The sequence below is a fragment of the Diadema antillarum genome, unplaced genomic scaffold (genome assembly GCF_040938485.1).
Source record: "Diadema antillarum isolate AM-2024a unplaced genomic scaffold, OU_Dant_1.0 seq00000117_RagTag, whole genome shotgun sequence".
Lineage (NCBI taxonomy): Eukaryota > Metazoa > Echinodermata > Echinoidea > Diadematoida > Diadematidae > Diadema > Diadema antillarum.
Genome location: NW_027271198.1, coordinates 243,687 through 256,074, shown reverse-complemented (window position 1 = coordinate 256,074; position 12,388 = coordinate 243,687). Strand labels below are relative to the sequence as shown.

General features: G+C 39.6%; 1 protein-coding gene across 1 annotated transcript in view; it reads right to left on the bottom strand.

Annotated features, from left to right (window-relative positions):
- LOC139727065 (uncharacterized) overlaps positions 1-11,658 on the bottom strand; it is a 55,008-nt gene extending 43,350 nt beyond the window's left edge. The window contains exons 1-2 of the mRNA XM_071638045.1: positions 11,539-11,658; positions 8,265-8,873 (exon numbers count right to left, since the gene is read on the bottom strand). Of these exons, the coding sequence (XP_071494146.1) occupies positions 8,265-8,873; positions 11,539-11,658 (729 nt within the window). The remainder of the gene's footprint in view (positions 1-8,264; positions 8,874-11,538) is intronic.
- Positions 11,659-12,388: the final 730 nt, after the last annotated feature.

Below are 12,388 nucleotides of genomic sequence, written 5' to 3'. Positions count from 1 at the left end.
GCTTGCCAACAAGCATCCTGCCTATCAGGGAAAAGACAGCTATTATCAAAGTGTCAAAACACATGCTCCTTTTTCTGACAATGAAATGAGGACAGGAGAATGACATAAAAACACCTATCTTCCATTCCCCACCCCCCCCCCCATAAAAGCATTTGGTATATAATTTAAAAACGTATATGTTTTATTTATTGTACATTTTATTGTTGATTTATGCACATATCATCTGTAAAAATTTATGTATTTATTGTACGTCTCTGTTGGAAATGAAAAAATGAATGAATGAATGAATGAATGAATAAATGAATGAATGAATGAATGAATGAATGAATGAATGAATGAGAGGATATGGTAAAGCCTATGGCATGCCTTCTACTCACACAATCATTGTAATCTACAGCAAATAAAGCATTTCACTGTATTAGAAATGATCATTGATCCTGACCTCTGACCTTGACCTTTGACCTCTATCACAAAGGCTTGATGTAAGACCATTAACCCTAACATTTAACACATAAAATCACCTATTTTTGTCAATCCTTCCTGTTATAGTCTATATCACCACCAAAACTTTGTAGCCTATAACAGCTAGAGGATGATATCTTAATTTCAGTGAACTTTCACCTTTTACCTCCGGGGATTTTTGCCCCTACATCTACTCTGCACATGTGCACCTCATGTAGCATACATGGGCCGAGTATCAAGAACATCATCCTCAGTGCATTTCTTAAATTGTGTCAGTAATATCAGGTGCATACACACACTCAGACAAACAAGCACACAACTCAAAAACATTATGCCTGTTAGCACCTTTCGGGGGCAGAGGCATAAAAAGGGGGATACCTAATTTGCTCCTGTCAAACACACGGCTTTCCAGAAGGTGTCACAATTCCCCATCAAAACACAATATCACGATAAAATTAGTGCATCCATCTTGGCTTGCCTTTGTCACTTAAGAGAAAGACATCATACATGTCTTTGTCATAGTGATGCTTTGCATCCCACAGAAATGGAGACAAGAAAGACGAGAAAAGAGTTTTAAAAAAATTGAAAATAAAACATAGGCATGTTGCCTCTGTCAAGGCTTCAAAGCATGCCACAAACTAGATGGAATTGTGAGGCACTCAAATGTTGGCTGATACAGTACGCGCAATAAGAAACGCCTCCGTCAATTTCGTTTTCCAACGAAAGTTCGTTATCGATCGAGTAGCAGCGAAATTTGGACGAAATTTGGACGAAATTTCGTTATCGATCCAGTAGCAACGATTCTGACGCTTTGTGGACGCATTTCACGCACGACCGCCCGCTCAATTTCGTTCGGCAAATGCGTTGCTCGTTCGGAAAATGCGTGTTCGGAGCTCGGCAGTTTCGTCCAAATTTCGTTAAAAGCGTCCGTGATCCAAGGCGCACATGGAATACAGTACACACGTGTGTGTGTAGTGGCCACATCCACAGCCGCTAGCCGGCAAGAATCACTGCAAGATTAGACTCAACAAGTACTAGTAGTAGCACAGCGGTCGGGAATGAGAACAGTAGACAGGCGTGGAATTCACCTGATTCACATAATACTATTAAGAATGGTAACATGTATACATACATCGATGCCGTTTTCATTGAAGCAATTTGTAAAAGTTTTAGTTTCCCTTACCCTAGCTGTAAGTACGGCACCGTTAGCAGATTATTCACTGCATTTGTAAGTCACCTGATACATCACATGTTGGTATGCGGGCTGCATGTAACCAAGGAGGTACTAGGCGCCAACAGGCAAGCTTGCCTAGTACCTCCTTGATGTAACCAGGGAATGTGCACGTGTGTGGGAAAGGCGAGTGCGCCGTATGTGCGTCGCAATTGCCATGGCATGGCTCGCTCGGCTGAACGAAACAGAGATGTACGATACATGACAAGACCCAGTATAAGGCCTACTAATCGTTCACGTGTTGTTTTTTGTTTTTTTACAAGCAGAAAATAAACAACTGTTGATCATGAAATAGACTAAATTACCAATCAGAGATCATTCGGGTTCATAGTATTTAAGAGAAATCACGCAATTTTGGCGAGGGTGAACCCACAGGAACCTTATCGTAGAATGCCGACCAAAAAGAAAACGGTTTCACTAAAATTGCGTGTACGTAAAATCCATTTGAGTATAGAAAGAAAATTAACCCCCAAAAAGAGGAAAAAAGAAATTAGAAGGATTTGTTCGCCGTTATTTGGTCATTAAATATATTTTCTTTCTTCAGCAATTGCGCGTTACATTGCCCGTTTTTTTATTGAATCAGGGCCCTGTTGCATAAAACCCTTACCGCTGGACTTACCGCTCCTTTCTATGCGGTAAGTCTTAAATCAGCGGTAAATTTTATAATCATTGATGCTGACGGTAGTTACTATTGAAATTCAATGGTAAGTTTTATGCAACGGGCCCCAGAAAAGCAAAAAAAAAAGTAATATTCAAAACAAGACAATAAGTTTAATTCTTAGTTTGATATCGTTTATTTCTTTATTGGACAGAGAGATAATTCAGACGGTACGTGGAATTTTCAAAGCGACTAATTCAGACTGATTCTTAGTTTGACTTGGCTCTTTCTTTCTTTCTTTTTTTATTTTATTTTTTTTTTGGGGGGGGGGGGGTTTGAGGTTCATGTTCGTTGTACCCATGCACCCATAAGGTTCATTAGGACGAAAATGAAACATTCAGATACACGCGACTTCCCTACACGAAAAATAGATGTTCGTAAATGTGATAGTCAAATTATGATTCATAATTCGAAAATGCACGAATGTTTGTGATTGGATAGGTGCGTTATTGTCGGATTAGCAAACCTTCGGAGTACTGTAGTATCGAGCCTGTTGTATTCAAGGATAAACGAACTTTTGAAATAATGAATTTTATATTCAGAGTAAGACAATAAGTTTAATTCTTATATACCTGTAGTTTGACATCGTTTATTTCCTAGTTGTGAAGCGGGAAGCGAGAGATAATTCTGAAAAGAAGTATATATACAGTCATGCAGACGGAACGTGAAATATTCAAAGCAGCTATGAGATTAAATCTTAAGTTGTTTATTTGTTTGTTTGATTGCTTGTTTGTTGTTATGCTCAAGCGTTGGTGTAATTATATATACATTTTTTTTTTTTTGGGGGGGGGGGGAGGCATTTTTGTAGTACCCAATGCACGTAAAGTTCGCTGATGCGAAAGTGATAAAATGTTCCGTAACACGCAAATTCCTTACACCTTGTAGATGTTCGTACCTAGTGTGAAAATAAAATGTATTACTATCATTTTGTTTCCCCCATTGTTCGATGGGTATAGCAAACCTTCGGAGTGTCAATCCTTTCGTTTTCGGATAAACGAACTTCCTTAACTCACAACACCATGTTTCAGAGTAACAAACTAGTCATTATTTTATTCGGGCATTGGGAATAGTTCAGGAATAAAATATAGAAGGGAGGAAAATCTTTAAGGCAAGAATTACGATGGATTCTTAGTTTGAAATCATTTATTCATTTCCGTGGTGTTCATTATTCCGAAAAAAAGAAAACGGGTGCGCTATTCCGATGGTTACGGCGTTATTTCGAATCCGAAACACGCATATTCCTTGTGCCTATCCATGTTTGTTGATTCGAAAATGTAATCATGCTGCGGGTAATTGCTATAGGGGGCCATATATTGTTTTATTTCTGTCTATTGTTATATTATTATTATCATTATTATCATTATTATTATTATTATTATTATTATCATTATTATTATTATTATTATTATCATTATCGTCTTTAACATTATTAACCAATGTTTTGATTAACGAGCATTTTGTGGGCTGTTTTTTTTTTTTTTTTTTTTGGGGGGGGGGGGGCATTGCCCGATTAGCAAACCTTCGGAGTGTCAATCCTTTTGTTTTCGGACGAACGAACTTCCTTACCTCAGAAGAAGAAATCAGTGTAACAAACTAGTCATTATTTTATTCGGGCATTGGGAATAGTTCAGGAAAGAAATATAGAAGGGAGGAATCCGAAACACGCATATTCCGTGTGCTTATACGTCATGTTTATTGATATGCTGCGGCTATGGGCCTATTGGAGGTCGTTATACCTTTCGTTTGGTGTACGATTTCTTTCGTTTCATATCACTTTATTTGTTCCTTTCATATTCTGAAATATTTAAAGGTAATCTTTCAATTGCCTCGCACTGTGTATATATACATGCATTTTCGTAACGGCGATTTCGCGCTTTGCTGCAGTATTTCGAAGGGTGTTTGATGCCAGCCGCTTCGGTGTGCTCTGTGGTAATGTTTATGTGGTTGTCAGGGAGGTTGTTGATACTTTGTCTGTTGACATTTATTTTCGTACAGGCATGGGCGGATCCAGGAATTCTGTACAGGAGGGGGGAGGGGCGCAACTAATATTTCTGGTGCCACTTTCGGGTTTCACTTCTATTTTTTTTTTTTCCACGATAAATAAAGGGGGCGTGCGCCTCATGCGCCCCCTCTGGATCTGCCACTGCTACGTGTTTATCTCGAGTGATGGTGATCGTGTTTCTAAATGTTTATAAAAAAAAAGGACAAAATTATCCGAGTGATGCCTGATGATAGTGCAAGTGATGATAATCAACGATGCTGATGTAAAAGACGGCTTGCTGTGGATGCTGAGCGTACGTGCCCTTCGTTTATTTAAATAAGTTTTCCCTCTTTTACTCTTCTTTCCCCTCCCAAGAATGATAAAAAAAGAAAATACCTACACCTCACAACAAAAGGAACCACGTGTGAACAACCATCGTTAAGTTCAATCGAAATGTTCATTATTAGCAAAGAATAAGGGGAAAACACGAGTGACGGAAAATGATAGAAGCGACGAGATTGTCTTCTTGTGTATAATGCGGTCTCTTGGGATTGGAAAAACCCCACCCTCTCCCTTTGTGGAAATTTCCACAAAACCAGGTGCGTGCCAGACCCCAGGTGCCAGACGAAAGAATGCGCGCATTTGGTGTAGTATATCGATCGAAGAACTCGCGGGTGAGTTGAGTTAAAGGAATCATTGCAAAGATGTTCTGATGTTCTGGTTCCCGAACTGTAAAAAGGAATTGATTAATCACTCAAAAATGCAATCACAGATTTATATGAAAAGTCTCATATGCCTACACAAATTCACTGAGATGTCCTATGTGATGCAGCCACCACCCGATTAAACGGCAAAATCATGACAATAAAATTTCACGCTCATCAAAACTGCCTATTAGTTTTCATATGAATTTTGGTAATATCAACACTCGTTCGTGGATTTGTTTGTTTGCATGTTTTGTGTGTATTATTCCTCGATCCTGAAAGACGTAATAATTATTCGCATCGAACGTAAACTGTTTACCGTAACTAAGCCTATGGCGCATTCGATCCATTCAACTTGCAGTAACCTTTAAGGCAGTACAACTGTAAGTAGCACATGGTGCATTTTTTTGAACCACGTGTTTCGCATATCGGCACATCCAAACACATTAGCGATCGTCCTTATGGCAAACTTTCCGATTACAGTCAGGGGAGAAGAAATCGTAATACTGTACATGTACTTACGAAAGTGATTATGCTTAAGATCAAATAAAATGAAGAAGTTTGAAAACAACTTGGCAACACTCAATCAAGTTTTGCATTCTCTCACACAAAAGCTCTCTTGAGAAAATGAAAGCATTCCCTCTCCCCTGCTAGATAATGGAAGTTTTCATTACTAGCCCAGCAAGTTTTGGGAGTGTACATGAATGTTTTTAGGATAGAGTCAAAAGGGACCTAAGTTTTCGATCATAGCAGAATCTTCGTCAGAAGCAAAATGGCAAATAGGCAGAAAAAGCAACCACACACATGTAAAGCGACTTCACACAACAAGAACAGTCAGGAACAGGCAAGGGACAAGGAACAAAGAAAACAAAAGGAGAGGGTAGGATGTCATGGGCAAGGAGCCCAACAGGTAAAGGGAGGGGGATTAGAGCAGGAGGATGGACAGACAAAAGGCAGGGGAAGGTTAGTAATGGTCGTGAGGGCCAGGGGGCAACCATTGAAGGAAAAGGATGAATATGGAGGCAACATCAAACAAGATAAGGAACAACAGAGAGACAAAGAAAGGTAAAGAGTGAAATAGCAACAGCAAAGGGGGGGGGGGGGTGAGCAAACAGCAAGCCCTAGAAAGGATCTGTACAAGTACCAAGAGGAGGCAACAAAATGAAAGTTAGAGTCAATCAACAAATGCAATTAACCATATCAAAGTATGGTAATATTAATACAGCAATAATGATGATATTGACAAAACAAATTAGAATAATCATTAAAGCACATAAAAAAAGGGGGGGGGGACACAAAGTCCATGGGAGAGAAAATGTATACTTGCAAAGCAAGTATCAATAGGCAAATTAAATACGTTTCAAAGAGCTGGTTCATATGAAATCACCTTTGATTTATGATTTTACAAACAAGAATTTTCATCGCTTACTTATTTCTTTTATTACTTTAGTAATGTCATGATATTTCATGATGGTATGTGTTCTGTCTTTACATGGCAAGATAGGTTTTTTTTTTTTCATCCAGGGTCAAAAGAAGAAAGTGATAGAAAGATAACTGAAAGGATAGAATGGAACACCTACTCAGCAGGCAACACTAAAATAGCCCCCAGGGCCAGGCCATGTCGTCAGTGTCACTCTCGTCTTAGATCATTACAGGCCTACATTGTACATGTATAGGCTACTCGTTTCGTACTCGTCATCGCCAACGTCATGATGGTCGGTCACACGAAATAAATTGCATCATCATAAGAGCTCTTATATCAACACCACTAGATAGTGTAGATTCATTATCATTATCACTATCATTCCAGTCGATCTCATCCACCGCGAAACCCTCAAAATCCTCAAAATCATCGTGGTTAATACTCTCACAAAACACATCTGTAAACGATTCAGACATCGCAGACCTAGCTACACATCTTGCACACAAAAATGAAATGGAGGTGGAAAACTACGATGAATACACAAAAAATATCGACGATGGCATTTTACCGTAGCAGAAAATACACAGAGTATCTTGCACCGGAAAAAAAAAAATGGATGTGGAAAACTACGATGAGGAAAACTAGGGTGAAAACCCGATGCGTGAAGACGAACGATGAAGACACTTTACGGTAAAAATACTTACACGGAAACAAACGAGTGGGTACGATATTCTCGCACACACGAAGATAATCGACACATCGTTCAATCGAAAAACTCAACAAACACTCGAACAAAAACTCACCCCAAATTGTGGCAAACACGGTAATCACTAAATAAAAATGAGAAAAAATACTCTCTAAAGTATGATTGTACTCTGAAAAGAAAGGGATACAATGATACGAAAGCAAAAGAGAGAAAATGAGAGAAATGGACGGGAAACCTAGAGAACTTCGACGAAAGAAGAGCTAGCAATTCGCGATTAGAGCTAACTTTCCTGTGTGTGTGTGATCGCGTGTAAAGGGTTGAAAGCGTTGAAAGCGCTGAAAGCGTTGAATGCGTCCACAGCTTCGGAAAAGCGTTCGGGGATTTCGTTGAATTCGTTGAATTCGTCCAAAATCCGTCCATGAAGTCTGGACGCAAAAAGCGTTGAAAACGTCCCCGACGAAATCAACAACGAAAAAAGCGTTGGGACGAAATTTGGACGCACTTTCGTCGGGCGTTTTCTATTGCGCGTACTGTACCTTCTTCTCATTTTGCAAGGGGGAGAGTGCTTCTCAACCTTTTCTAACCCGAGGCCCACTTCGGCTCCTGCAATCTTTTTTCGAGGACCAGTTACATCGAATATGAATCTTTTTAAATTGATTTTTGGCCGACATCATGGCCTACATAAGAGAGCTTCACTGCCCACTAGTTGAGAAGCACTGGTGTAGGCTATGTAGTGATGTCGTCATCAGTATCCACCCTATCATTCAGTTTCAAGTTTCACAGCTTTTAATCAAGAACTTTCATTTTCTTTTTCTTTTAATTCACAGAGAAGGATAGGAGAGAATAAACTATCACTTTGGAAAAACAGAAAGTGCAAAGAATGTATGAGTGATAGAGAAGTGCTCTGAAAATTTCCAAAGACGAACACGTTGCAACAACCTGGTACATCAAAACGTAAAAGTTCAACTGATTTGAATAATTTCCTATCAAATCCTAATTGTTCCTGGTGAAGGGATGTAAACTCAAACATGGAGAGAAGATGAATGCAGGGTTGAGCAACTCATGTTGCTATGGTTACAAGTCAGACCCACAGACTCACCAGTGGAAGATAGTTTTCAGGTAGCACCAGCTCCAATCCATCTTCCGTCTCTTCGATCTTGGGTCTCAAGTCGTAGTCATCCCACTCCAGCTCCGACTCGTTGGCCGTCAGTCCGTTGCCCCCCTTCCTCCAACCATCCCTGCCAACGTTCCGTTTCCTCTGCTCCTTCTTCTCCTTGTCGTCGCTCAGGTCGTAGTTGTCCCATTCGAGGTCGTCGTAGAAGCCCAGGCTCCGCGGCCGCTGGTGGTGGTACCGCGACTGGTTCTGGTTCTGGTTCTGCTGGTAGGTGTGGCCGTTGTGGCCGTTGTGGTGGTGGTACGGCGGGGACGACGACTGGCGCTGAAGCGGTGGATGCTGCTGCTGCCGTTGCTGCTGCTGCTGCTGTGGATGGTGTTGGCTGCTATGGTAGAGTGACTGGTGTTGCGGATGGTGGGGGTGGTGGTAGGGCTGTTGCGGGGTGTTGTAGTAGCTGTTAGGAGAGTAGCGGCCCCGGCGACCACCCCGAGGGGTGTGGTGAGGGGGGCTAGGGGGCGGGCCACTGTACCCCCTGCCGTTGTGATAAGGACGATGATGTGGAGGGCTTGAGTTTCTCGTTGTCACAGTGTACACCTATTTACAGATACAGGAAAGGCAATGAACGATCAGTGAAATGTCAAAGGTCAGCAAGGTCAATTGCACTTTTCTTGCAGGAGACTTTAAAAAAAAAAATCAGTTATCAATATTGTTTAATCATTATTATCATTTGAAATATCTTGAAATATATTTTACCACATTAACATGTGACTAGCAATATTTTTCTTACTTCTAGGCATCGGCTGATTCTTTTTTTCTCTCATTCACCCTCACCTTCTATTTCATAACTCAAAGTCATTTCATTGTTCTCAATACCAATTTGATCAAATTACCAATCTATCCAGACCTTTTCACAATGAGACAATTATGAAACTGCTATAAACAAAGAGCCTCTCAGAAGTATAGATATTAAATCATATAATTCCCTTTCTTTCAATAATACCATGTACAACACCTACATTATGTAGTACGATCTCTGAGTGACCCTATTGTGCCTTAAGTTTTTGTAGGGCTTTTAACCTCTACTCATCAAAAACATGGATAAACTAGAAATGTCGCTACGGCGACTGGTGTATGCCTCCGCCATAATGCATGGTTCTCCTAATAGGTCTATAGTACAATGTGTTGACAATGTGTGATGACAGTTTCACACAATTGGCAAAATATTAAAATGACAGGTTTGCCACAAATGTGCTGAATGTTCACTTTCCTAGAACTAGGTTCAATTGGATGAATGATTAAAACATCAGAGTGCAGGTATTTGGGGGAACTGATGATTTTTACTTGACTTTTGACCCTTTTATAAGTTTATGCATTGAGTAATTTTGAAAGAAAAGAAAAAGTATAATTTCAGTATCAAATGGTAAAATAGTATTATCTAAACCTGGCCTTTGACTTTTGACCTCACAGTTCCAAAGAGAATCACTGTTAGGTAGAACATGCATAAATATGTAAGTTTCATGATAATACCTTGAGTTACTTTTGAGATATGGAGGAAGAAGTGCAATTTAGCACTTTCACTTGACCTTTGACCTTTTGACCTTTGACCTTTTGGCAAGAAACTTCCCACAGAATTGGGTTATACATGCATACATCAAGTTTTAAAAAAATCCTTCAGGCATTGCATAAATATAAGGAAAGTAGTGATATTTTGAGGAGTTGACCTTGACCTTTGACCCCTGACCTTTGACCCATGACCCCAAACTTCCCTAGATAATCACTGCCCATCGGTACATGCATACATACTAAGTTCCATGAAGATACCTTGAACCATTTGCGAGATATGGAGAAAAACATGAAATTTCAACCTCTTTTTCACAAAATAACCTGTGACCTTTGACCTTTGACCCCATGACCCTAAAATCCAAACAAAGTATTATCCCCCAGGATATACCCTCATACCAAGTTTGATGCAAAACCACCTCACGGTTCTTGAGATATCAACAAAAACAAAACGGGACGGACGGACGGACGGACGGACGGACGGACGGACGACCCGAAAACATAATGCCTCCGGCCACTTCGTTGGCGGAGGCATAACAAAGTAAAAAACAAACAAACAAACGTATCTTACTGGCAAAATCTTACTTTGTTCCAAATTGCACACAAAACTGAAAAGGATACTGAAATACTGAATTTCAACAAATTTTAAGTAGCATCATTTTTGACCATTTTAAACCATTTAACCATTTTGCATTTCAGAAATATGTTTTATTTCTGACAAGGGAAAAAAGCAACAAAATGTAAGTAAAACCACTCCTAGATGGCAGTTCCTGGTTTGTAATACTATATAGTTGGGGTTGGTCCTCAGTGTACAGAATATATTGCAATATATAACATTGAGAAGATCATACTCTGAAAACCAAGTTTGCTGCTTATGCATTGATTGACAGTTTGTATGTTGATGTTAATGAGGAAGAGAGGTTTGTGGTTTAAACACCATGTGTATGTTATCCTTGGAAGGACCATTGTTTGGTGAAAGAAGACCCTAGAAAGAGGAGAATATCGCTAAGTCACTCCTCTTTTTCATTTTCCTCTTTCTAGGTTCTTCTTTCCCTACAACAACAGTCCTCTCAAGGGCTTCATACACATGGTGTTACCACACTACTCCTTTTCCCCCAATTCACTCCTTCACTTTAAAGGACAAGTTCACCTTCATATACATGTGGATTGTAGGAATGCAGCAATATCAAGAGAATACATCGGTGAAAGTTTGAGGAAGATTGGGACAATCCGCTCAAAAGTCATGAATTTGGGAAGTTTCAGTGCCGCCATTGATTAATGGGAAGACTGCTACAGTTTGTGATGTCACATGCGTACAATGATACAAAGAAAGTATAAAGAGAATTTAAAAAATTTTCACTTTCCTAACATGATAAAAGAGCCCTTGATATGCCACTTTCAGAAGGCAGGGGGAATGACATTACCTTTTATGTGTCAGTAACAAGTTGAGGGGATGAGCACTTTTTTTCTAAAAATAAATTTTGTTAAATTCTCTTTATTTTCCTTTATCATTCTACGCGTGTGACATCACAAGCAGTAGTAGTCTTTTCATCCAGCAGTGACTGCACAGAAATTTTAAAAATTCATAACTTGTGAAAATATTGTCCGATTGTCCTCAAACTGTCACTGATGTGTTTTGCTGATATTGCTACATTCACTCGATTCACATGTCTAATAAGGTGAACTTGTCCTCTGATACCTGGACAGCATTGTAGTTGCTGGGGTAGTGGTGGGCAGCTGCAGGGTGAATGTGCTGGATCTCACCGGCGCGACGTAGTGGTGAGGGTGGGTGGTACATCCGTCCAACTGCCTGGGACATCTTCAACATAGATGAGAAGTAGAAACAGAAAAAAAATAATAATAATAATTATACCAACATACACCAATTTGACAAGGTTAGCACAGTCACAAAAAGCAATGATATACAAATCATCAGACAAAGTCAATGGAGAAGAGTATGAAAGCTTTATAAGTAGAACACAGTGAAAGAACTAGTCTTTTGCATTCACACATAGTATAGTATACAAACAAATGTGTACAGTGCTTCAATAAAGTTTGCTTCAACCAAAATTAACAAGGCAAAATAACATACATAGCATCCGACCAAAACTAATGAGGTACATTATTATTTATAGGATTTTGCTTCATTTCAGCTATTTCTTTTTCCAATCACCAACACTGGGACAATTGCATTCTCATCTTATCTAATTTGCATGATGTGATGAGAACTAACATCATTGTTTCATGACAACATGGAAACCTTTACTGCAATCTCACAATTATGTCCAGTCTCAGGGCTTGAAATCAGTGGTGGCCAAGTGGTCCCGTGGCCCAGGGCCACTAGAAATAGATGTCGGGCTACCAAACTTTTAAAAAGATTATCTTTTGGTGGTCCTACCAGGCATCCGAAATTCAAATTGAAGGTTTGTATTTCCTATTATTTCAGGCCACCACATCTTTCTTTTGGGCTATCAAAATTTCATATTCAAAGATTTTAGTGGCCCGAATGGTTTGGGCCACCAGAAAAAAAAAAAAAAAGTTAGTGTTGA